The 27,283-nt window shown below is 39.8% G+C and overlaps 2 protein-coding genes across 6 annotated transcripts in view; both read left to right on the top strand.

Moving 5' to 3' along the window:
- Positions 1-348: 348 nt before the first annotated feature.
- Positions 349-16,569, top strand: zfand4 (zinc finger, AN1-type domain 4). Of its 3 annotated transcripts, none has more exons than XM_085369894.1 (10): positions 349-665; positions 4,375-4,680; positions 6,175-6,250; positions 6,944-7,011; positions 7,141-7,327; positions 7,704-7,845; positions 8,400-9,635; positions 9,883-9,937; positions 14,759-14,876; positions 15,532-16,569. In XM_085369894.1, the coding sequence occupies exons 2-10, from the start codon at positions 4,497-4,499 to the stop codon at positions 15,665-15,667; spliced, it is 2,202 nt and encodes a 733-aa protein (XP_085226020.1). In that variant the 5' UTR covers positions 349-665; positions 4,375-4,496; the 3' UTR covers positions 15,668-16,569. The 3 variants fall into 3 exon arrangements, with proteins under 3 accessions (XP_085226020.1, XP_085226021.1, XP_085226022.1); XM_085369895.1 differs by lacking the exon at positions 349-665 and adding an exon at positions 3,611-3,861; XM_085369896.1 differs by lacking the exons at positions 349-665; positions 4,375-4,680; positions 6,175-6,250 and having other exon boundaries at positions 6,973-7,011; positions 7,114-7,327.
- Positions 16,570-21,272: 4,703 nt separating this feature from the next.
- Positions 21,273-27,283, top strand: part of marchf8 (membrane-associated ring finger (C3HC4) 8) — a 94,167-nt gene continuing 88,156 nt past the window's right edge. For 2 of the 3 annotated variants that reach the window (XM_085369891.1, XM_085369893.1), the window contains exon 1: positions 21,273-21,341. The gene's annotated coding sequence lies outside the window, so the exon portion shown is untranslated. Of the gene's footprint in view, positions 21,342-21,608; positions 21,658-27,283 lie in introns of those variants that run through there. The other variant, XM_085369892.1, reaches the window with a different exon arrangement.

Here is a 27,283-nt window from a genome sequence, read left to right as displayed (position 1 = left end):
TACCAAATTCTGTGCTTGACATAGCAGCCTTTTCTGTTGTATAAGAAGTGCTTGGTGACATAGAAATATACAAATTGGTATACGTTTAGATAAACGCATACATAAGATGAATGATTTTAAATGCACTTATTTATTTAGAAACTTGAAAAACAATACTAGTGATCTAAATAAATATTTTAAAGGTTTTAAGTCAGGTCTGATGGATAAACCGACTGCTCTACATAAACTGTATGCTTTGTTTAAGGGCTTCATGCTGTGTAAAGTGAAAGAATTTGGTGTTGTTCGCAACGATTCGTTGTCCCGCCCACCTCGTCGTTCGTCAATTGGTCCCTTTGTGTGTCAGTCAAGGGAAGTCGGAAAGGTGTTGTTCTCCGTCTTTGACAGGTATGTCGCCAACCGAGGGCCTCGGCGACAGATACGGGTCGACGGTTTGTTCCATGTGTCGTTTTCATGGTCTAACACGATGAGGTGCTGCTTAATTTTGAATGTAACGGTGGCCTCGACGATGGACGGACAGAACTGAAGCCCGTGAAAGTAGCCTAGCAGTCTGCTAGCCAGCGGTTGAGAAAGCCATTGTTTGAGTTGTTGGCTAACATGGCAACGAAAGCTACCGTTAGCAGCGTCGGCTAGACGGGCTTCCCATCGTGTTATTGCAGCAGATACTGGTAAGTGGGTTTGATCAGTACTGCGAACGTCATTCATGTTTACGCCGTATTGGGGGAAAAAGCTGCGGGGCGTTAAAACGGCCCGTATGACCTTTGCTTGTTAATGTTAGCTTCTGGAATTGTACTAAAACCATCAATCTCCGTTGTCAGGCAGCTAGCTAACCGAGTTCATGTCTTCCTACATGGCCCGTGGCTGCTTCTGTGGGTTTGTGGTCTTTTGTATACAGTTGGATATGGCCGAAGGCGATGTGTAGATATCTTTGTCTTTAAAACTGCACCCTAACAGGTTCCTTTAGCGAATGGGTTGTTTTTAGAAACTCCCTAATGTCTGAAAGAGTACACCAGAGGCCTCGTTTACCGAAATTTCTTAGACAAGACTATTCATATTCAGTTTTTATGCCATATATTTGGGCTCCACTGGTTACCAGTAGATAGACGCTTGTAGGGTCTGAAGTGAAGATGACGTGTTGCGTTCAAATAGCAATCTGGTTATAGTACGTTTTCATTTCATTTCATTTATTTATTCATTTTCAGGCACAACAAATACCTATATTGAACATAAAATACACAAAACAAAAAACAAAACTTGCCTGAAAAAGGAGTGGGACGAAGAAAACTTATTAAATCCCACCCCTATACTCACTCATCAACAAAAAAAAAACAATAAACTTCCCGCAGCTACGCCCATCATTGCATACAGACCCATCAACAGCCCCGGGCAGATACAAGCATCTAAGCGGCAGCTCGCAACCAACAATTAGAGCCTTCATAACTGAATACAGAATATATAAATTATAAATTGCATTACCACAGGTAACAGGCAGTAATAACTACAAGTAACAAACACACATACATATACATACATATATATCTACACACACAAGTACATATATGTACATACATACGCACACTTTATTTTTTTATTTTTATTTTGGAATCCATACCAGCAATGGTAAGAGGACAGACATTACAGAGCACACTAAAACCCATCATTGAGTATACTGTGACCAGACCAACTGTTTGTAGAGAAATTTAAATCTATGAATATTTTTGCATTGTTTCAATTGTAAACTCAGACTGTTCCAGATTTTCACACCACATACAGACACACAAAAGCCTTTACGGGTTGTTCGAGTTCTGGGTAATTTGAATTCTCCAAAGCCTCTCACATTATAAACCTTTTCTCGAATTTCAAATCTAGTTTGTAAATTTGCCGGTAAAAGTTTAGTAAAAGCTTTATACAAAATTATGGATGTATTGTAATTAACCAGATCCTGGAATTTAAGTAACTTTGCCTGAAGAAAGAATTTGTGAGTATGATCTAGATAACCAGCCTTGTGAATAATACGCAGTGCTCGTTTCTGTACTGTGACTAATGGATTAGTTGTATTTTTATATGTATTTCCCCACACTTCCACACAATATGTAAGATATGGAAGAACCAGGGTACAGTACAGAGTACGAAGTGCATCTTTATCAAGGAATTGTTTCACTTTGTTCAAAACTGCGAGGCTTCTAGAAATTTTGGTTTTTATGTGTCTGACGTGGGGTTTCCATGAAATTTTGTTATCAATTATAACTCCCAAAAATTTGTTTTCACTCACATTATCAATTGGTACACCTTCAATGATAATTGGTAATTCTATATTATATTTTAAATTACCAAAAAACATTGCTTTAGTTTTATTTATATTTAATGATAATTTATTTATGTCCATCCATTTTTTTATTAATTTTAGCTCCCTGTTTACAGTCATTACAAGATCAGTATAATCATCGCTACTGAAAAATATGTTGGTGTCATCTGCAAACAGTATGAGTTTAAGTACTTGAGAAACATCAAAAATATCATTTATGTATACATTGAAAAGTTTTGGTCCCAACACTGACCCTTGGGGAACACCACATGTAATACCAAGTTTCTCTGAATGGTAATGCCCTATGCTAACATATTGTTCCCGACCTGTTAGGTAACTTTTTAACCAGTTACCAGCTTTCCCTCGAATACCATATCTTTCCAATTTATCCAGTAAAATTGAGTGATTGATTGTGTCGAAGGCCTTTTTGAGGTCAACAAAAATACCAACTGCATATTTATTTTTATCCAGTGTATCAGTAATTTCTTCTACTGCCTCAATTATCGCCATTGAAGTGGTTCTTTGCGTTCTGAAACCATACTGACCAACATTTATTATTTGATGTTTTTCAAGGAATTTTTCTAATCTTGAATTAAAAAGTTTTTCTAGAATTTTTGAGAATTGAGGCAGTAGAGAAATAGGCCTATAATTGGTAAAACTGTGTTTGTCATTACTTTTATATAGTGGTATTACTTTCGCAATTTTCATTTTTTTTGGAAAACAACCGGACTGAAATGATAAATTACAGATATATGTTAAGGGACTAGCAATATTCAGAATAACCTGTTTAACTACAGACATATTTATGTCATGATAATCCATTGAAGACTTACTTTTACATTTTAATGTGATATTTATTACTTCTTGCTCATTTGTAGCTGAGAGGAACAGTGAAAAGGGATTTGATTTTATATTACTGATATTTTCATTTTTATGACACGGGATGTCTGCTGCTAGTTCAGGGCCAACATTTATGAAGAATTTATTGAACCCATCGACAATATTACTCATGTTGTGATTTTCACCATTTGCATCAGTAAAATATTCAGGATATGATGTTCCAGAAGATCCTTGTTTAATTAAGTTGTTTAACACATCCCAAGTTCCTTTTATATTGTTTTTATTTTCATATAATCTTCTTCTATAATAAAGTTGTTTGCTCGTTCTTATAATATCAGTCAATTTATTTCTATATGCTTTATATCTTTGTTCCACTTCTTTTGTTTTTACTTTGATAAACTGTTTATACAGATTGTTTTTCTTTTTGCAAGCATTAATAATTCCTTTTGTGAGCCAAGGACTTTTTATCTTTTTTTTCTTTGTCATGTGTTCGTTTACAGGACAATGTTTATTGTACCACATAGTAAAAATATCTAGAAAATTATCATTTTGAATCAGTTCAATCGAAACGAAAATGACAAATATACATATATTGCTGGTCTTTGTCCCTTCTCCCCCCTTTGTCTGTCTCTCTTAATAAAACTCATCTCACACAGGTTCTATCCTGGATGATGCTCTTTGAGTCATGTGACCGAAGAGCTGTGCTGTCAAAGGCTGTGGTCAGTCACAGGACACCTCATACCAATAATAGGCTTATGTAACACATCTGATCTTCTTGAATTTTGGCCAGGCCCTTTTAATGATGTCCTCAATATTTTATGAGAAGGTTCCATGTGTCTCCTGATACTAATAAAATCCTTTATCTTAAAATAGTTGCTAAATAATTACAAACACAACAATGCAGTTTTGCTTTTTAGGACAGTTTTTCATTACACGTGCAGTAATGACTGATGTAAATTTGTATACTACCAGTTGTCCATCGTTAGATATACGTCCCAATCATTAAAGCAAGAAAAAAAAAATGGTACAACATGCACGTGTAGACAAAAATGACCTTGATGCTTGACTGTGAATGCTCAACCCAATAGTAAGTGCCAGTGCTTCTACTTCTAAGTTGGTGTTGATTAAATGAAGGTTTTTCCACACTTTTGTTGTACATATACAATGGCAATAAAAGGCTATGCTATTCTATTTTACATTGTGATGTTAACTTATTGTTTCTTTCCTCACAGATGTGGTCATCTTGCATGATGTGCGACAGTTGTGAGGCCACTGAGCAATCTCTCTCTCCCTCATCTGGGGGCAGCCCCACCATTTCACCACCTTCCTAAAGTCATTCTCCCACTCTGCCAAGATGACCGACAGGAAGGAGCCTCCCTTCTTCAATGACGATAGCGTGGGAGCATTTCAATATAAGCTCCCTTTCTATGACACTATGGAGCTCTTCATAGAGACACTGACAGGGACCTGTTTTGAGCTGCGCGTGTTGCCCTTTGAGGCTGTCATTTCAGTCAAAGCGAAGATCCAGAGATTGGAAGGTACGGAGCTCACTAATATTTAGTTTGTATGTTGCGGTAGTTTGCACTTCAGGGTAGGTTTGTTATCTTACAACACATATTATTGTACTGTTTGGAAAAAAAATGGATGCACAGATTATTGTAAAACCTTTGACATACATTTTGCCATCGTATTAGTCAGGTTTTTCTGAGGTGTTCTGCATTGCTCTGTAGAGACAGAGTTACACAATTCTGGATACTATAATTTTCTAGTTATTTGTATTGTTGACTTAAATTACAGATTATTATCGAGTGTAATGAAGCTTAAAAATAAGTGGGGGGGAAAAGAATCAAACTCACGTTTACACTGCGTTTGTGCAATATTTATTACTGTATGACCTGATTAATCTTGATTGGGGTTGTATGGTTTAATTTGAAATCTGAATTATCCCCATTGGATGAAATTGGGGGGGGGGGGAATTTGGAACGATCTGTCCTCATTTAAATCCCATGCCTCATGATCCAGCATTGGGTACTGGTTAAACTTACGGTCGCTCTGACCCAGAGCATTGCTATTGTTCCAGTTGTTTGTACAAAATGAGAGCAAAAGCGATGAGCTTGCTGAGTCACATCGCCAAACTAATCTACAGTTTGTAGATACACTTTCCTGTGACATTAAAAACTATGCGAAAAGGTCAGTGTGTTTGCTGAATTTTCCTTATATTATCATTACCACAACAAATCTGCTGGCTTGTCTCAAGAGAAATGGCAGAGGCACCAAAAATGGACAGAAAATCTGTTCTGTGTTAGAAAGAATTTGGCCACATTAGGAAATAATTGTTTGTTTCCATTTATACAAATACATAGAAATCTTTTTTTTAAACTCCCCCCAAAAATTTAAGGTTGCTTAGTAAAGCATCAAGCTGACCTTGAGTATCTGCATTCCTCCCCGCTATTCTTCATTTGTGGTCAGAAAGCCCTCTGCGTGTGATGAGGTCTGTCAGCCAGGCCTGCGTGTTTGTGAGCATATGAGCATATCACTCTGCAATGAAGAGACCACTGCTTGCTCACTAACGCTGGCTCACCTCCAGCACCGGGGCAGTGAGTTCACTGATTGTGGGCACAAAGAGCTTCCTGAGAGCTTCCTACTCATACACTACTTCTTATTCCAATCATTACCTCTAGAGAGCCTTTGTATTCAGTAGCCTGTCAGTCTTTTACTGGAGTTTTGTTATTTTGGTCCCACTTGGAATAATGTTTCAATTTAGACACGTATCCAATAGTTTTAGATACAGCATTAGCTGACATTCTAGCTCATAAATAGTTTATTTTTATTTGCCTCCATGTTTAAGTCGTCATTGCTTCTGTGATTGCTTAGTTTTGTCTTTAGGGGGCAGACATTAATCATCTTTAGTCATGTGCAATTGCTTGTAATTGGAGCATGTCTGTCAGGTAATTGAACTTTGTCTATCAAATATGAACAGGTCCTTGTCAACTTTGGTTGTTTTCTCTCCTGCCTTCTCTCTGACTGTAAAGGTATCCCTGTTGCCCAGCAACACCTTATCTGGAACAATTTGGAGCTGGACGATGAACATTGCCTACATGACTACGGGTAAAACTGTTCTTCCTGACCCTTTGTGTCCTTCAGAGCACTGCTGTCAAGGCAAAATCACAAATACAGGGGAGCTTGTTAGAGCAGTTACAGACAGGAAGCATTTAAAAATTTTCTGTGAAAATTTAGTGTCATTTGGAGGTGCACATTAAAAGCCTTCCTGCTGTGGTGGTGACTCACTTATAATTCACTTCAGCATGCTGTAGATGAGCCAGATATGTGGCATTGGGTGAGACAAACAGCATATTTGGAGAATTTGCCCTATCCACTCTTGTCAGTTTATGAGATGCAGAACTCATCCTTCAGTGCTCTGCTGGCTGCAGATGGTGGTATTGTTATGAATGTTTGTCACTTAATTTTCCACATGAACAGTCTCTGGTGAGATCTCGTTCGGCTCCCCTATCACACTCTGCAGCATGCTTTTTAAGTTTGTGAAGCAGAGGGGTAGAGTAGGCGATGAAACATCTGCCCATATGCGCCAAATGTTCCAGTGGGATTCCCGTTCCTGTACTTAAGTTCATCTGGAAAACATCCTGTCCCTTGAAGTGCTGTTTACTTTAAATCAGGGCCTCTGCTTCAGAAGTAAATCATTTTACCCTCCAAGTACATGCATTATTTCCTTTTCTTTCATAATATTTGCACTGATATTACTGGTATGGCGTTTATGTATTATCATTTGATTTGTGTTTGCAGCATTGCAGAGGGCTGCACTTTGAAACTGGTCTTAGCTATGAGAGGAGGCCCAATTAACACCAGGAGAGGTAAGAAGACTGACAAACTGTAGTCAGTGTTTTTATGCTTTTGGTTTTAATCTGCTTCCTTGTTTTTTATTAAATTACATAAAGTGTCTTGTTTTTTTGCAGTTTAAACCCCCTCTCTTCTTTTGTCAGTAACCATGGAGGATCCAGTTAAAGAAGTGGCTGACCTGATGGACAGCACAAAGGAGGAAGGCTGGGAGAAAAACCTGGCTAACAAACAGGTCACGTTTGTGGTCTATCGTGAGGGGGACCAACTAAATGTCTTCCGTGTGGTCGACAGGGGAGATGGTACCCTGACCCCCGTATCTGAATCTCTGAGGTTGTCATAGTTTGTTTTATTTTTGATTTTATATGATCTTTCCACATACTGTAAATATGCACACAATTTGGATTGTGATTAGAAATTTGTACTCTTCATGGTCACATGATCATGCATGATAATAACCACAACAGAAATGTTTCCGTTTCTTTTTAAAGTACAATTCAATGTGTCAATGTGTGAAGTATAATTATACAGACTTTGTAGGATATTTAGTTTTAGCTGTAGATCGTTACAGCTGAATTTATGGTCTTATTTTTCCTTGTTTTTGTGTCAATTAAATGTTGTGACACTGAATTGCTAATGTATTTTTGTTTTTGTTGTCGTTGTTTTTTTGTTTTGTTTTTTATTTCTCTTCCCTCGTTGTGTTTTCCAGTGGTGGCTCTGTGTTCAATGTGTATGCCGAAGAAGATGGAGAGAGTTCTACAGCTGCACAGCAGAGCCTTGAGAACTCCATCACTATGACCAAAATGAAGCTGCTCAAAGCCAAGATGGAGGACATGAACCTCAACAAGAAGGTAGGAACCTTTGAGATCAAAGAAAATCAATGACATTTTGTCATTTGTCTGACATATTTTATCAGGCTGAGGCATGATACCGTGTATGCGGAAGTGAATATATAAACCTTGGATCCATTATATGTGTTTGCCTTGTGCGTAGAGAGCTTTCTGTATTACGATGTAATGCTCTTTCAGTCTTTGCTGCTTAATATTTTGTGTTGTAATGTTTTGATCTTTTTTTTAATCAGGAAAGGAATAAAATCAAATTACATCTAATAGTCTAGTCACTTTTGATTAGTTCTGATTATTTTAAAGAGTGATAATGATATTTTTGCATGGAGCCAATATGAAGCACCAAACACTAATTTCCCTTCGTTAGTAAGAGGGTAGAGCTGTGTTAGATTCAGCTGTGCTGGCCCTACGTTTTCTTTAGCACTCATCAAATTTACGCAATAATCTTAAATCTAGACAGTAGTATGATGGGTTTTTTCCAACATGGGTAAATATACACTTAAGATAATCATCTGATATAACTCCGTCTATTAATTTCTGTCCATGTCTCTGTCCTGTAGAAGTCTGCAAAGGTAAAACCACGGGCCCCTGTCAGCCCTCATCCCTGTGGCAGCTCTTTCGGACCTTCCAACACTCGACACCATCATCGCCTCTTGCGCTCACTTCCTCAGATCAACCAGCCTTGGCAGTCAAATGCCCCTCTACCTCCAATTGTAGACCATGAATCCGTAGACCCCTCTCTGGCCTCTCCTGCTGCGACCTCTGCCCATCTGCCCATCCCTAGACGACCCCCTCCCTCTTTCTCCTCCCCGTCTTGTTATATGCTTCAGGAGGAGGAGCCATGGGAGACATGCCCACCTTTTGCCAAGATCCGCCCACCTCCTAAAGTGTCCCGGTTGGACATTGGCAGCACTAGGTTGATGAGGGACTGTGTATACCCTCAGCTCCCTCCATTGTGTACCAGGGGGCCACCTGATGCCACATTTGACCCAGTTGAACCTGTAGGGGAATCATTTGGGCTGGGTGTATTGGACGAAACTGTTGGGCTTGTAGCACCAACTCAACCTGGATCTCCATTTGGTGACTTGTCAGATCCTCTGAGTCTGGATGTGTCCACCCAGCCAGAGGAAGGTTGTCAGACCCGCGAGGTTGAGGCTCAGCACCAACTGCCACATTCCCCCTCCCCCGTTAGTCCCTGGACACGTGGGACAAATGAAACTCTCACCAGCAGAGCTAATGGGACACAGCTTAGCGCATCCTTTCATATCAGCCCTCCCTCACCATTACCTGCCTCCACCTCACTGTCACCTTCAGCTAGACTGTTGTCTCAGCCTTTTGAGTCCACACTTTCCTGTTTACAGCCTAATCTTCAAGCACAATCCTCAGCAAAACAAGGCAGCACATCTCCTCACCCTTCAACCACCTTGTCAACTCATCCACCACGCATTCGTGGTGTTAAAGTAGAGTCACCTGGCAAAAGGCTAGAGCTCATCTCTAAGAGGGAAGCAAGAAACATCACTAAGGTGGCAAACCAAGCGTATAAGGAGCCAGTGGGGTCTCTCAATAGCTCGGAGCTCTTGGCTTCTCTTTCCACAAGGGCTCTAGACATCAGCGGCGGCAGCAGCAGGGACCGTATTGGAGAGAGTCTGGGACTTGCACTGGCTTTGTCTCCTGCAACTGCCTCAGGACAGGGCAGCCGTGGCTCCAGGCTGCCATCCATCCCTGCTGACAGACTTCTGCGGGATGATCACATAAGGCAAATGTCACCATTACCCCCAGCATCAGCTTCTTACATGGTGAGCACAGATAAGTGTCAGCATTAGCTGCTAAGATTGAATTTGTGAAATTGAGTTACCCTAAAAAGTTTTTGTTTGTTTGTTTTTTTAGTATTTGTGTGGTCAGCCAGTCTCATTGAAGTCATTCAAAACAATTTTTAGAAAATCACTTTTTTCTTTCTTTCTTTTTTTTTTTTTAAGTTGAAGGCTGCAGTTGTTTTAGTTTTACACCCTGTAAAAACATTTAATATTTCTGCTCTTTTCTCAGACCACCAGCACTCTTGCATCAGCTGGAGGAGTCATGAATTCATTTGGGACTATAGGTAAGGGACACGCAAACGACATTAGCGTTTATAAAGTACTAGCTTAAGAAATTTTTGCATTGTTGTGGTTTGAATGGACATCTGAGTTGTGAATTTTGAAGCAAAGTGCAACATCATTTGCTATGCTCTGGTGGTATAGATTGTAAATGAACAGTTGTGAGTTAACATGTTGTCCTTTTATAGGCGCAGTCACATACAGACAGTGTAGCTGAGTAGAAGACCTTAGTGTGTACTTTGTCAGTGCTACAAGAATTTTAATTCTCCAAGCAAAATGCTGACTTATTTGTAAGTTGCTACTTTGGTCTGTTAAAAAATATGAATTAATACATGCTGACCAATACACTGAATAACAAGGACATGATTATCACAGGTGGGGGATTGAACCAATGAATAATTGAAGCATAAAAAAGACACCTAATGAGGAACCAGTATTGTGCCTACTTACAGCTGACAATTTCGCAAAAAGGCAACTTTAATTTGTATCTTTGGACACTTTATTACTAGCAGCATAGGCATAGTTTGGGCCTAAATGGTGGGGATCTTGTCATAATTAATGGAATTATGAACACAGAGTACTGTCAGATTCTGATTCACCACGCAGTACCATCTGGAAAGCAGAGCTTTGAATGTACTTCAAGAAGCCTGGAGTCCTGATGACTATGTAAATAAATTACAAGAAAGCTTTCTTAAGAGAGTTCAGGCTGTGTTAGAACTGGACAATCTGTTTTTGCCTGACATACTATATGTCTGCTGTGTCTCTTTTCCATTTTCCTAGCTAAAGAAATGAGGGGCAGCTCAAGACTTTTGTATAGTACTGCGCACAAAATTGTGTGTGTTTCTACCAGGGATAGGGTAGGGTTTTTGTATCTTTTTGGGGTTTGACCCTTCCATGTTGATGTCTTCAATCAGGATCTGAAAAAGTAGGGATAGTTTGTGTATATTATCACCTAAAGTGTTGCCTCAAAGTTATCAAGTGCCTCCTTCATGGTTTCTTTAAAAGCAAATTTATCTTCCACTTCAGTGTAAAAAGAGGAGTCCTGTACCATCTACCTCAGTACTAATGGAGGATATTCTCACATTATAAACAGTATAGTACTTTGCATTCAGCTCAGGGGTTCTCTTGTTTTCTCACCAAAGTTCTTTACATCATTCAGGGATTTTTAAGAAAAAACCTAAACTCACTTTGAGATTTTTTTTTCCCCCTATGGCAAAAAGTTCAGTCAGTTGTTTATGCTTAAACTGAGAAATCAAATTTATTTATTTATTTATTTATTAAATTTTGGGTTTGTTTCGAAAAAAGATGTAATTATTGAAAAGCTTTTTGATTTTATGGTGTTAATTTAGTTTTTTTGTTGTTGTTTTTTTGTCATTTTAGCTTTGACAGGACATAGCAGAGAGTAGGCAGGAAAGCAGAGACAGAGTGGACTGAATGACAGGCTGGAATTGGTTTAAGCAATACTCAAGCTCAAGCCCCTGCGGCAAAGTCTCTAGATTTTGTTATATGCAGTTGGTCAGTCAAGGTAACTATAGAGGTGCACTTTAGGTTGTGTGTGTCCTGAACTGCTTTTCAGAGTCTTCCTTAGAACAAGGCTGGTAAAGTTATGGCAACACTTTCTCTTATGATGCTATTATTTCCCAGTAATAAATTAAGTTTTTAATGTGTTACTCCTTAGCTAAATGAGTGCATGAGGCTTTTACTATCTGTCCCTCCCTACACAATTCACAAGAATCACTCTGCTTCCTTTAATATTGGTCAGAATTTAATCAAACTTGAACACAAAGATCAGCTAATGGGACAGTTTTCCTTGAGCACCCGAGTTATGCTCAAGGTCACATTTGTTGTTCCTGCAATTTTAATTGTCATTAATTTCTATACTTCACATACTACGGTAACCTATAAATTGGATCATGATCTACTAATGATTGTGAGCTAGATAAGCTACTGAACATCACTGATCTGGTTGTAGAGCCTCAACTGTCCAATTATAAATAATTATATAGAAAATACATAGGGCCTGTGTATTAAAACTCATTTCCACTTGCATGCGCTTCTGATTTATGAAGGTATCAGATAAACCAACTTCCACAAACCTCTTACGGTGCTCCATTAAATCACTGGAACCTTTATACTGACACCAGTGACTGATCTATGGCAGAACATCAGAAATGCTAGGCTCCCTCTGCTGTGTACACACAAATTTACATATCAGCTCCCCTGAATTAAGTGAGCACTATAAAGATTAGAAAAATGAATTGGGAACACACTTAATTAAATGTAAACAATATGAAGTTCGGCTTACTACAAAAACCCAATGTGGATAATGCGAGTGACACTGGCTGTTAGGGCTGCACGATTAATCGTTAGAAAATCGCGATCTCGTTTCATACTTATGTGCGATCTCGTTTCCAAATGACAACGATTTAAAAAATAAATAAATAAAAAAGACGACCATTGTACCGCATTATGATCCGGGACGTACTCTGCATGAAAACAAGCGCTCACTCTTCCTGCTGAACAAATGTCAAGGGCGGAGCCTTATACCACGTGATACAGAAGCTGTGCCGTGTAATGCTAAAATTAGCAGGGAAAAAACAACGGAGAGCACGTCAGGGATGACGAGAAAGTGACAGGAGAAAATCCGTTCCGGTCTCCACCCAAACATCAATAACGGGAACCTTATACAGCGCTTCCCTATACACGTCGAACTCCCGCAGGCACAAAGAAATTACGGAGGCTATCACTTATCACCTGACAAAAGATATGGCTCCCATCAACACTGTGCAAAACGAGGGATTTAGGAAAATGATCAACACCCTAGACAAACGCTACACAGTGCCGTCCCGCAACTATTTTTCTATTGTTGCACTACCTGCTCTATACACACAGCGTCGAGCAACGGTGGAGACGGAATTTCAAGCAGTACAACATTTTGCGGCAACAACAAAACGTGAGACATTTGTTGTTTTTATGTTTATTTATTTATTGTTTTTATGTTCAGTCTCAACTGTTACGAAGTTGATGTGCAGTTAATAAGTGCAATAAATATTTACACTGGAAAAGAAAATCGTGAGAGAATCGTGATCTCAATTCTAAGCCAAAAAATCGTGATTCTCATTTTATGCAAAATCGTGCAGCCCTACTGGCTGTAGCTGAACACTGTCTGGTAGCAGACACATGATGGCATACAAAAGAAAGCGTACAAAACAAATAAAAATCCAATCCCATACCCCAACCTGCAAGCTTGCTGTACTTTGATCACAGAGCCGTCAGTTTTATCTGTATGTTCCCACATCCCCTTTGGCTCACAGAGCTGAATGCTTCCACAGACAGGATTATCACGGGTACACGCTGACAAAATAGTGTTTCCTGACTAAAGAAATGAATCATGTATTTTATGCTGGGTTTCTTCATAGAAAGATATTTGATGCAAAAACGCAGACTGTTTGCTTTTTTTGTTTGTTTGTTTTTATTGCCCAAAACTATAATTACAACAACACATCTGGTTTCCCTCATTAACAATTTTTACAATGCAAACTTTATTAAAACCAACCTTAAAATAACTGTGAAGACTTGCTTAGAAACTCTTGTTAAAATAACACCATTGTGATTTTTGTTTTTACCGGTTGACATTGCTGAAATAATACACGATATGAAAATAACTCAGAGAAAAGCCCGATGGCTGAGCTTTCTGGGACTGAAAAACATATTGCGTTTTTGGTCACCCTCCAGTTCGTGATGTCACAACAGGTGTTTTGCCTTTTGACAGCTGGTGAAAACAGCTGCTTGATGTGCCTGATGCAGTTTAGTGAGAAGTACAACATTCCCCAGAGCATTAAATGATAAGAAGTGCTCTTTTCCTTTTTTTTGTGACTCCTGTTTTGATCTAGCATTTTTATTCCTCTGTGACTGCTGTGATGGATCTAACCTGAGCAAATTTGAGGTATAGGGAAGGTTAAAAGGGTCTAAATTACAGGGAAGTGATTTCTCAAAAAGTGAAAAATGTGCCTAAGCTATTCAGTTGCGCTTTGTGCACACATTTTAAAACAAAAAAGCTGGGAAACATACCATCATGATGTGCCCTGTTGTTTGATTTTTGTGATACCTGTACATTAAATTGAAATACATATTGGAATAATCTTTGTATGCACTCGTTTCTTAGTACAGGGGTATATTATATTCCCTTTTAAAAGATAGTGATTTGTAAGCATCAAAGAGAACCTCAGTTTCTTAGTGCTGTTGCTGGATGATGGGAGATATGAGCATGAAACATCTAAGACCCAGATTGACAGCAAGGAGGATTAGAAATTTCTTCTGCAAACAATAATTAACCACAAGCGCAGATGAGCTGTCACCTAAGAAAATACAAGTCGTGGAGAAAGGGATGATTATTGATAAGATTTCGGAACACTACCGGTTTTGAGGCTTCAGCTGGATGGAAGATGTGAACGGCTTTTAGGGTTAATGATCTGTCTGTGTTAGGCTGATGTGTTCAATGTAAGAAGACTGACTGTTGCTTTTTATTGTTGATGGTTTTTTTTGCTAAACATACATGATTACAGGTGCATAACGGCTCTGTAGTTTAGTGGTTAATGCATTTGCTTGGCAAGCAAAAGGTTGGTAGTTTGATTCTAGCGGGAGACACAAATTCTCTTTTGGGAGTTGCCAAATCAAACGTGGAGTTACCCACTGTGACGAGCAAACAGCCAAATGTAGCTTTATGAATATGGGTCCATACGCTTTTGGCTTGCACTGTTTTGTCTGATCAGCCGCTCGTCTTTGGCAACTGTCTTATAAATAAATAGTCTTTCCTCTTCTCTCAGGCACTCCAACATACCACCTACCTCCAGTCAAGGCTCCCACAGGCACTAAGAAGAAGAGCTCAAAGCACTGCTTCCTCTGTGGCAAGAAGACTGGCCTGGCCACCAGCTATGAGTGCAGGTACAAGTACCAGCCGCATTTCCAGCTGCGCTCACTCACACAGTTGCTGTCTGCCTCTAAATCACATCTCACCCCCGGTTTTGTCAGTCTCGTCCTTGAAGCGAGCCTTTTTGTACAAAGCGGTCTTTTCGTTGTTCGTCGTTTTGTCCTACTGCCATATCCCCAATGATAACACATCTCTGTGCGCTGCTTGTTCTGTCACAAGTTATTAGCTTTATCAAAGTTTCTCCTCACCACATTAATATGGATTACTTGTCCCTCTCGGGCCTTGTCCATGGCGTACACACTGAATCTGATGCAACACTGTGTAATCTCTTAACATTTAACACTTGAAGTGGTTATGTTCCCAACTACTGCTTTAGTCAAACTGTAAGCCTTTGTGATTAAACGAGTAATGTAATTTACTCTGTTAGTGCTAATAAATTAATCAAATTGGAGGGCAGAAGAGGTGTAACCACCAGGTGTAACCAGAAGAGGTGTTTAGTAAGGAAAGAAAATCTAGACTTTGCATTTACACATTTATGCCGCAAACAGCCTGCTGAAGGGGGATTTTGTTATTTGTTTTTTAATTTACTGACTATCAAGTCTCAAGAGGAATGTACTATAAAAATATATATTTTGCATACAAACTTGAATGTTTATTTAAATCTTACAGGTGCGGTCAGAACTTCTGTGCAGTTCACCGCTACGCAGAGACACATGACTGCACTTATGATTACAAGGGTGCCGGACGGCGCTTTCTGCAAGAGACCAACCCCCTTATCAATGCTCCCAAGCTGCCTAAGATCTAAACTTGCAACCTTGTCTCAGACGTGCGGATGAGGAGTGAAGACGTTTAAAACTTGCAGGATGGAAGCGATTCTGCAAATGAATTTGTAAAGGAAAGAATGAACTTTTACACCACTGTGTGCTCTTTTTAATCAGCCAAGTTTGCTAAAATTTAAATAAAATATTCTGTAAAGCCAAGTGTGAACAAACCAGTGGACTGAAACGGCACAGAATTATCACCTCTTGATAATGTGAAAGTGTATACCCCCCTTTTTTATCTGTTGCCTTTTTTTTTTTTCATTGCATTAAAAAAAATCTGTGCATGTACGTAGGTAGTTTTTGCTAAATATATCTGCTGCATGTTCAGACATACCTATTTTAGGCTTTTGTTGGGTTTTTTTGTTGTTTGTTTTTAATCGGGGCGACTTCATTTGACAAGTCTTTGAGAGATGCACTTTAGAACTATGATATTTATATATTTGACTTTCCTTGTGAGGGAAAGGTGGCGTACGTTTCTGTGTTTGTCTTATTGTTAGTTGTCCTCTTCAATATTACTTTTTTTGTATTCTGCACATTTAAATATCTTTCTTACATGGGCACATACATACCGGCATCACTAATGAAATCTTCCTAAAAAGAGAACCGTACACCCACCTAATGATAAAATACGTAATATTTATTAATGATTTATTTAAATTACAGGTTGGTTTTTAAAAATAGGGTTAAGTATGCAGTGTGTGTAGGTGTGGATGTCAGTAATCTGTTTGCCTATTGAGTAAACTGTATTAGGAGTGGGTGTTGGTTATGGTATTTGTGTCTACAGTGAGGTGGTTGCCATTTAAAAAAAAAAAAAAAAAAAAATCTTTTGTAAGTCTTTTTTTATTGCTCAGCTGTTTCAAAAACTTTAAATGCTCGTAAAGTATCTACAGGGGTTTGATCTAATAAAGTTTCTTTCCAGAAAGTTTCTTTCTGTGCGTCATTTTTGTTTGGTTGAAATCCAACAGCTGGTCTAAAATTATCATTCTGATAGAAGACTTTGTTTTCTTGAGGGAAATGCTTATTTCACCCTCTTACCGGTGCTCCTCTTGTCATTTCCACGCAGTGTCTTCAAGCTTCACTGTTTCAGTTCCTCAAGATTTGCAGATTGAATATTTGACCTTTCTCTCCCAGTAATAGTCCTCATCACGGTGCTGTGAAGTATGAGGGGAAATGGTTTCTGTTTCTTGTCATTAAATAACCCCTCCTGCCGAGTCAGACCCTCAGCTAGCTCCTTAGTGACAAGTTGAACATTTTTAAACCTCAGTAAAAGTATAAGCTTGCCTTCATGAGCTAAGTTACCGGTTCATGGCAAGCTTGAACCTTGGTGGTTCCTGAATATCTATAAATCATTAAAAGCCCAGAATTAGCATGACATCCATGCCCATGATGAGTATATGTAAACTTTGAAAGACAAACACGTTGCTACACAGTTTTTATTTTCATCACATGCTTGAAGCTTTCTGATCTGGTTGAGACATTAAAGCAAATTCCTTAAAAGCCTTCTGATCACATATTTAAATGTCCACCCATTATCAATGCTCAGAGAGAAAGCTGTAATTTTACACGCACACATCTGAAACACAGGTTAATCCTGTGAAGTGGGGTTAGTTCAGCAGTCAGTAAATATGAGAACACTCTTATGTTGCTCAGAACAGAAATATGTTGTCTTTGTTTCCTTGTGATTCACTCTGATGAAATGAATGAAAAGTAGGGGGGCTCTATTTATTATTCACTTTACTCCCACTTTGGGTGCTGTTCCTGTGAAGCAAACAAACCCTGTCCTGAATCACGTCTCGCTGTTTTCATCCCCACTTTCCTCCTTCGTGTTGCCTGGCTTTGATCTGCTATAATTGGGCTGTGCAGCATATACTGCTGATTCTCTCTTGGCAGATAAATGCACCTAAACCTGGAGATGGGCAGGTACTTTAAAAAAGTAAAAAGGATGAAGTTTATAACCTAATAATGCATCAGGCTGATTTCATTTCAGACTCATCAGTGCAGCAACAGGAGGCAGTAGATTGGTGAAAGTGGTGAAACTAATACATGAAAATGTAGTTTTTAGAACATTAAACAGAAATTTGCAAGCTACTGGCTGAGTAGTCAGGTGGATTCAAGTGGTGGTGATGGCTGCCGTAGGCTAAAGTCTGGCTACTGCGTGTGCCGTCTCATCAATGCCTTTCATCGCTTCTCCAATTCTCTGATTTATGACCAAATATGTGCAAAGCTCATCACAGTCTTATGAACCTACAAGTACAGTGAGTATGGTGTGTGTGTGTGTGTGTGTGTGTGTACACATAATAGCATCAGCGTGTCAATTGCAAACATGTTGTGGTTTTTTCCTTTTCATTATTTTGGTATACACAAAGTTTTATCAGTTGATGACTATATATAAACCCTACTCTGTAAAATTGCTGGTAGTGTCCTGACCTGAAATAGTGGTTGACTTTCATAGCCTGTTGTGCTGTAGCATGCAGATAAAGAGAAAACAAACTGGCCTCAGCTGGTTCTGGTGTTCCATTGGGAGCGCTGCAAAGGTAAGGAAGTTTCCCAGAAACTTTTAGAAAGCAGCCAACACACTTTTAAACAGCCACTGACCTAAAGGTACAAGCTTACGAAATGAACTTTACAGAACTTACTTGGATTTAAGGCACATTATTTTGGCTTAGTTTTGGAGACAATACATTTTTTAGGAGAGCCTGCAACACAAACTGTATTGCTGAGCATGAAAGATTTCGATTTTTTTTTTTGTGGATTATGAAAGTGCAACACTAAGTCAGTGCAGTAGTTTTTCCAATAGGGGATTCTTTTCATTCCCACATGATAGAGCACCTTTCGGGATATATAGAGGTTTTGTCTGAGTATTTGATTCGGTTTCCTTCAGCTGCTTCTTTGCAGTGTATCACATAAACACATCCAGCAAATGCTTATTTTCTACTGTTCTGTTTTGGGATTGCTCAGCTTGCTGTTTGCAACTCTGCCAAGTGCTGCAAGTCTATATTTTCCACCGAGTGGAAAACAATGTTTTTTTTCTCTTTTTCCAAACATGCTTTTAGAAGAAGAAATCATTCTATCTTAGGTTACTAATTGTCCATTTAAAAACAGTCCATTAAGACAATCAAAGTGCACAATGTTCCTGAAAATGTGTGTGCGCTTTTTGTCATTAGAACTCTTAAATGCTGTATTCAGCCATGCTTTGGGTTCTGTTGGCTACAAAAATTTGAAAAGAATAAAGAACTGATCTTAGCTTGTGCCGGCACAATGAGGAACACCGATCACATGTTGAAACCAACAAACGGAAAAGTGCGTAGAGTACAAAGGCTTGTTTTAACACAAACGAGCATGATCATTTTCCACCAAGTGTTCAGAATATGCACATGGCTCAACACTGCTGAGTCATGTACTCGCACACTGGGGCGATCAAGCTCTGCTAGTCTGACGGGTTTCATGTGCGGGTAAGAGAGCTCGAAAGACACCCGCCAAGGAAATCTTAACACTGAAACCACACGTCTGTCTTTTACACCAACTCCCAGTTTTGGTCCCACCTACTGACAGAACCACTGACCTCCTGGGAAGAATTAATCCTACATTGTTCTACTCGGGTACCAACTCCACCTTTTCTCTGTCCTCCTCTGCCCTTTTTCTTCCCCTCTCTTTTTCTTTCTGCTTACTTTCTGCTTATCTTTAACTCAGTGAGACTTGTTATGTTAACCCCCTGCTCTTACACCACCCGTTCCTTCCACTTAAGCACACACACACCCTGTTCTAATCTCTTTCGAAAGAAATTCTAGCTGCTTCCAAAAAAGACTGTTAGGGCTGGGTATACAATTCTCTCTCTGGCTCTGTTCGCCCTTTTGTTAAAGAGCTCTGTTTTCATCCTGTAAATGTGTTTCTTTCTTTTTTGTATCAACAGGACAGCTGTGCTTCACTCGCCTGCTTCTCTGCCCACTTAATACAAAAGCCATGGCCCAATCCTCCCTACCACACTGCAAGACGGCCTGTATCTCTCTGACGCAGAGACACACGCATGATGGTTTGGCAGACTCGTTTCTGAGGTGCCCACTTTGTCCAGACAGAGCACAGAAGCGCTGTTGTCCCACCCCAAGGACAGAGCGGCAGACTGCGCATCAGTAATAAGGCTGAATACAATGAAAGGCTTCACAGAGATAGAGCTCAGGCTTTGAGTCAACAGAGGATACGTTCCCTTCTTTAACAACTGAGTCTCTCCCAACATACTGCACTGGGAGTGAGGGGCTCTCTTGGCGTGGAGTTACAGCACAAGCAGGGATTTACTTGAGCTGGAAGTGTCATGATACACAACCAGACATTTATAATCTGAAAACTTCTTTACTTGAGTATATTAGAACTGTGACAAACTAGAGCATTTTTAATTAAAAAAGTTGTAGTCATCACTTTATGTGATGTCATTTAAAATAAGAAATGTCTAATCGTTTCTTTCTGATAGAGTGTTAAGTAAGATGTGTGTAGTTTGGTGTAGCTACAGATGGGGGGAAACAGGGAGCCTAACTCTGTCTAAAGCGAACAAAATCCACCTAGCAGCACATCTGTAATTAACATGTGGCATGTTGCCTGGTAAATTGGTACAAATATGTGTCCTTGACTGCCCCTTTCTTAGTCACGATATGTAATTTCCCAGAGTTGGTTGCACGAGTCAAGAATATATTACAGATCTTCATGATGACTCCAATAAAATGGATGTATTTTTTTAACCTCATTGTTTTGTACGAGGCAAACAGGAACGATATAAGCTGATGGTGCTTCAACTTCTATGATAATGCAACTTAAATTTAGTTTTTGGCCACTTGAGAGAACAGCTGTTGTGGTCATGTGTGCATCAGCTGATGAACCACAGACTCCAGAAGGAAATTATTATTATTTTGGCTCCTTGGCTGTTGAGCCTTTGTTAGACTTTTTCATGACCCTGTGATGTTCCAAGCACCATTCTTGAGCCACTTCTGCCTTTTGTGCCCTTTGACAACCGTTTTTTACAGAGCATCTGTCACTCACTGATAAATTTCTCGGAAGCCCCTCCCAAAGCCACTCAATTCAGTGGTTCAAACTTTAGACACAGCAGTGCTGGTATCGCCCTTTTGGCACTGGCAGGGTAGCTTTTATAGTGAAAATGCATAGAAATGCAGAGGTATACTTTTCACCTGCTACTTTCTGTCATTTTATGGGCTGCTGCAGATTTTCTTTAAAACTGCTGCTCGACACTAAAGCAAAATGTTAAAGGCCATAATTTGAATATTTGTGGGCTTCTCACTGTGAGTAACACCCTTAAAATTACACAGGGAACCATTTGTCGCATAAAATACTGATTATGGCACCTTTTAATTATCACTTATTGTTATTCACTATCACTATAATCACTACGGTGGGGTCATTTTCCACCTCACTGCCATCACGATCATCAAAAGCTATCATGGTCACCTTCATCACCACATCATCATCATCATCGCCATCCTCCTCTCCTCGGCAGTGCACAGCCCTCAGTCAGTTCGCCCGCGTGCGCCGCCTGTCCTTTAAATTAATTATTTCTTGCATTTTGTTTCCACTCCATCTTAACGCGGAAGTCGGTGACGCACCACTACAAACAGCTGCTCAGCGGGGGCAATGAAATAAACAACGCGTCGACATTCGGTGAGTGTTTTCTTCGCGTGTGTCTTTACGACGTTCAACGAGCAACGTTCGCTGCGATGCAGTTATGTGTACGTCCACGCTGAGGAGGCTCCAGCGTGTCCGCTGCGCCTCTCGCTTTATTAAATCCGACCTGAGGCGGCTGGAGGGGGTCGCTCGGACGTGCCTCTGAACTGTGCTGGGATGATAGCGTGAGAATTTGCTGCTTTTTCTTTTTTTTCCCTTTTCTTTTCTTTTGTTTTTTTTTTTTTATATTGACTGCTGTTGAAGCCGACACTCTGTTCCTCACGACGGTCACTCGTAGCCTGCTGTGATTAAGGTATGAAAATCCAGTTTAATGTGAGCGAGTGCGCTCTGCAGCAAAAAGAGGGTGAGAGAGAGAGAAAGGGAAAACAGCGGCAGAGTGTTTGTGTCAGCTCAGATGCCTGTTATTAATTATTGTCTCGTTGTTTTGTGCATTCAGCGTGTGTGTGTCCATGTAGATGTGTGTGTGTGACTCGATGTAGGAAGACGTAATGTTGCCCGAGCAAGCCTTTTGTTAGTTTTCCCGGATCCCTCAACGCGCTCCCACAATTCCACAATTTGCTGCTGGAATGCGATGAGACTCCGGATGATGAAGAAAGAATTTATCGGTGTTCGATACCGCTAAAAACCCATCTTAGGGTTTTGCTGTCAGTGCTGTGCCTTCTGGATTACTCAGAAAGCAGCGGAGTCCTGTCCTGACTTTACCGGATCAATGCTGATTTGGATGTTAATGTTCAAAAATCGGCGTGGTGTGATCTTAGCAGCTCGCTGTGGCTCGGAGAGCATCTCGTATTCTCTGTAGGTCCTACGAGGCGCACTGCCCAGCCGGGTGTCGCCTTATGAACCATAATAAAGCCAGAAGCAGCGCCCTGCATCGCTGCGCGCTTTTCAGATCAGTGTCACCAGTGATTCTGGTTTCTTGCCTTCAGCTTGACGTCAACAACAATACATCTGCGCAGTAACGTGGAAAATATGAATTGAACTTTATTTATTTATTTCTTAAATGGTAAGGCTTTAATGTTGACATCAAACCCACTGATCACTTTATTGCCACAGTGGCTCTCACATTACACTCTGTCCTCTCATTGGCTGCAGGATCAGCTTTCTCCAGTTGTTTCCATCATCACCCCCGTCATGACGAGTGCTGCTCTGCTGTACAGTTCCTGCTTGTGTGTTACAGTTTGTTCAGAGCTTTTAAACATGCAGTAAAGCACTCTAGTGTACTTTAAAGCCTTCTGTTCTCCCTTCATCCTCGTGGTGTGTGCTTTGCCAAATGGGAGGGCAAGCCCTTCACTCATGTTCAATTTGAGGTAACACATCTCAGCTTCATGTCAAAGACCGGTTCTTTTGATGCCATCTGTGCTGCGGTGTTGGATTTTTCTGTGGTTTGGGGTTATTGTTAGGTTAATGCTGGAGAAAGGGGAAGAACCGGCTGGGTGTCTGTGTCATACATTATTGTAGGCTTGGGTTATTTCTTTGCTGAGAGCTTGTTGTGATGACGAGCCTCGTCGTGCTGCTGGTATGTGTAGTATGCATACATAAACGTTCTGATAACTAAATGCTAATTTTGTCTGTAATCCTATTCTTCACATTGTATTGTGTTTTTTCTTGTGATTTTTGACAGGGAGTGTTTGAAGAGAAGCGACAGATGGTGATCTTTGTAGGCAAGCAGTCTGAGTTTAATTTAGTTTTTAATTTATGCTCAACAGAAAAATCTGAAATTAGAAAAAGGAAATTGGGAATATGGGAATTTTCTGTAGCTAAAAAGGTGATTTTTTTTTTTCCTCCCATGAGTTTTCCTACTGAGTACGTATGCCTTACAACAAGGAAATCATATCATTTTATGCCTACTTTCTCTTATCTTTTTCTTGTCCAGACGTTTGATACCCAGTGTGTTGTCTACACTTGTTCCAGCATATTATTTTCCACATGAAGTCTACATTATGGCCACATTACGCAGAAAGACGGCCTTCCCCTCTCCGTCTACTTTCCATTTCTTGACTTCTTTCGCGACCGGCTGACTGTGTGTCCTCCACAATGACGACTGAACAATCATTCTGCAGTCATGAAATTTGATCTATTCGAGAGCTGGCGCTGCACGAAGCTGTCAGCAGACTCTGTCGTCCCGCTAGAACCGAGTGCTGATGGAAATGAGAAAGTAAGGCCGTAATTATGATTCCGAACAGGAGGAGGAAGAGGGCATCTGAGGCTGTCGCTGCCTTCCAAATCCCATAATTTAACTTTTTTATTTTTCAACTTAAAGTAGTTAGTGCAGCTGCCTTTACTAATTCAGTTCATTTTTATTTGTGTAGTGCCAATTTCCAACAAATCTTAATCATAGAGCGCTTCACTTTGGAGCATGAAGAGCTTATGCCTTTAATATGTTGTAAAGGGAAGACCACAGACTTCCTATGAGAATGTTAACAGGAAGAAACCTTCCGCAGAACAGGCTCAGGATGGGCGGCCATCTGTTGAGCTGAAGGGAACACTTGCGCGATGCATCTTCTGTGCAGGGGCCCGTGGGTCAGAATGACCACAGAGCCGTGCTGGCGTGAGTTAATTAATAATGGAAGGACTTCCTGATATTGCGTTTTGCATGTCTTGGGAGATGGCATACTAAATAGCACGAGTATAGGTACTGGAACACTGTCTGTTAAGCTGCTAAACTGCGAGGGAAGGAGCCTGCAGTCTTAATGGACTGTGCCATTGTGTGCTTGCAAATTAGCTTGTACTTTACGTCTTCAGAGATGGGCTCTGAGGAAAGTAATTGGAGGGCGGAAAGAATTGCAATCAAAAGTATCTGAAGGCTTCGATAGTAGCTTTCTGCCAGTTCACTGCCGTCATTGTTTGATACAATTGGTTGCGATGGAGAAATGTGCCTCCCACGGTATTTTACAATATGGAACAGAGGATCCGTTTGACAGGCTCCATTGTGGCGTTGTGCAGCAGTTTCAATCAAATTCAATTTAACAACAGGCAAAAACATTTTGACTCGCAGAAGAGTTTCAGCTGAAAAAAAAGAAAGGGAAAAAAAAAAGGTTTTACTTTTGATTCATCCGCTAGTTCACATCTTTGTTTTGACAAATTACTTTACGGGAACAGGAGCAGATGTCTCTTCTTACTAAAAACATAGAGCGTGTTTGCGCATAATTTAGCCTAAGAACAGATATAGAAAAAAAATTGTTTTTGGTTGTTATTTATTGCTTTTTCTGTCTTCCATAAACTACAAAAAATTCACATAATCAATTGACCTGTCATATTTTCAGTAATTGGTCTATAAAGTAATCGATTACTATTCTGAATTTATTCAAAAAAAAATGCTATTTTTATACTAACAAGAAAGCAGTCGGCGCACTTCCTGTTTTGTTGCCCTACATTAACTTTGTGCTAATGGAGAACCACACTGCTTTATTAGTAATTTTAAACCCCAAATATCCAAATAATTTCTCTTTTACGTTTTTTTTTAATGTGCTGAATTCCTGTTTTTATGTCTTGTTGTAAAATGGCATCTGCATACATGCTTTGCATCTCTATGTTAGCTGCTCCCAGTCTCCTCACTCTCTGCGTGCTTAATCTGTAAAATAATATTGATTGAAATGTGCTAAGAGACAGGAAATGGATCCAGCCAACAAAAAAAAAGTCTTGGTACATATTTGTCTTCCGGTTTTGCAGGAGAATGTGCGTGTGTTATTCAGGATGTGGGTTTTTCCTGGACTCTGGTGCTTGCTAGGAAGCTGTGATTGTGTCCGTGATTAACCTCCCTTTGAGAGACTTTCAGTTTAGCAAGTTTTACTTTTCTTAATTGGCCGTAGACTGTGAACAAATTAAAATTATCCTAACAGTATTATGGCCATATGGCAGCTGGAACTGTACTGCGAGGTTTCCAGTGTAATTTGTATGGCTGGTTCATGCTGCTTCTGTTATCTGATTCTGGATATACAATTATAGGTATATGTCCCTCGCTAGTCGTCTTGTATGGCTGAATTGTAACATAATAACATAATAAAGGTATCACATTATGCTGGCCAGGATTGGGTTATTGTTTCCCTGAGGTCGGACTTCGTCTGCAGGGAATAAAAGCATTGATTTAGTCTAATGACTTCCTTTCTTGGGATGATGTCATGCACCTATGTGAATCAGACCACACTGGGGTAATGCTTATGGCGGCATAGGTAATACAGCAACATCGGCATTTGTAATGATATATTGGTCAGATTTTAAGTGGCCTTCTTCACTCTGACTTTGTGTGTGTTGACCAGGCGCAATGAAGTTGTAATGCCTCTGATGAAACGGGGTAGTGTTCGACAGCTGCTATACATCAGCCGAGGAGAGGTGCTGGCTCAGCTGAACGGACCGTGGGATGGCACTGCTGCAGTTAGTGGGCTATGGTTGATGATGTCATTAGGGCTTTCACAGACTCCCAAGGTGTCTGTCTGCTGGTGGCAGCCAACCAAGAATAAGGAAAGGGGAAGGAGACTGATTGTTTTCTCCCCCCATTGTAGATTGACTAATCTGCCACAGTGTAAACATGATACCTGCTATCCTGTCAGCCTAACAGACACACATTTAACATCTTATTAATTTATGCTGAAATGATAACCGTGCTCTCAGAGATAACCAAATAATCACGAGTCCCCCACCAAATAAAAGAGCTATATCAGCTCAATAACCTATATGTCCTGAGCTGTAATGATAAAGTCACCATCACAATGTTTGTTTGATGACAGCAGATTTTTAAACACAAAAGCTTGCAGAACATGTTGCTGTAGATAAGATTGTAAGTTGTTTTTTTATGTCTGCTATAACACAACACAGCTGTTATGATGGCTTCTTTGACGTGGTGACGGCCACTTTGGAGCCAACTTCATTTAGTGTAAACACACACACACACACAAGGAAGTTTAGGCCTAAGGCTGTTTTTATTTCTCTAATTTGTGCCTCTAATTTGCATCTCCTGCCCATAAACCAGATAACAGCCTCGTTAGACTATGTTAAAGAATTTTTCAATTCTTAAAGTGCTTCTGAAAGCCAGCAAGGACAGCAGGCTCCCAGACAAATGATGGTGGGAGCAGTACACCTGCCGTTGTTTTTATCCATACATTTTAGTTATTCACAATGATAAAACTTGCCACCCTTCACGGTTTCTATGGTATAATATCCTGTCACACTGTACCATGACAGGAATTTAATTAGAAGTGTTCCTAAATTAAAAAAAAAAATTACATGAACGCTGTTACACCTGAGATAATAAAATAAAGCTTTGGTTGGGCTATAACAAAATAATTTATGATGCAGTTATGTCAGCTGTCATATTTAATTGACTTTGCTTTTAAAATGACGCCGCAAAGCGAGGTTGTCTTGATTTGCTAACTGCTTGTAGCCTTGACTCATTAAATCTCTTCAACCTGCTCTGTCAGTGTTTTTTCGTTTCAGTTAAAAATTGCAAAACTGTCACATCAAACTTGTCGTTGGAGCATTTTTTCACATCTGGGTCACAAGCAAACCCTTTTCCCTACTCTCTGTCTACACTGTGTTCAGATTCAAAGGTTAAAAAAAAGCAAACGCCAGTGTTTGTCCACACAAAAACCAGGAAATGATGAGACGAGCAATAAAGGGTCTGACCTATAAGCAGCTTTTATAATGACATCAGGTGATGTTAAACTCATTTTACATCGTGGGCCACATGCAGCCCAACATTTTTACATGGTAAAATGAGTTTAATGGCATAATTTAATACAGCCCACTTAGATGTGTCGCAGCTCTTTACTTTAACAGAATCATTTAAAGTAAAATAACATTCGATTTGTCAATTGGTTTGTTTACCACAGTTTCATTAGTTAGTACCAGCTGTCTTTAAGTGCTAACATTGTATTGTGAAACCCTTTTAATTTAGTGAGCAGTAAATCTTTCCTCCATATTGT

This window comes from Diplotaxodon limnothrissa, linkage group LG13 (genome assembly GCF_057381915.1).
Source record: "Diplotaxodon limnothrissa isolate DT_005_m linkage group LG13, D_limnothrissa_male_GT1.1, whole genome shotgun sequence".
Lineage (NCBI taxonomy): Eukaryota > Metazoa > Chordata > Actinopteri > Cichliformes > Cichlidae > Diplotaxodon > Diplotaxodon limnothrissa.
This window is presented reverse-complemented; position numbering and strand designations above follow the sequence as displayed.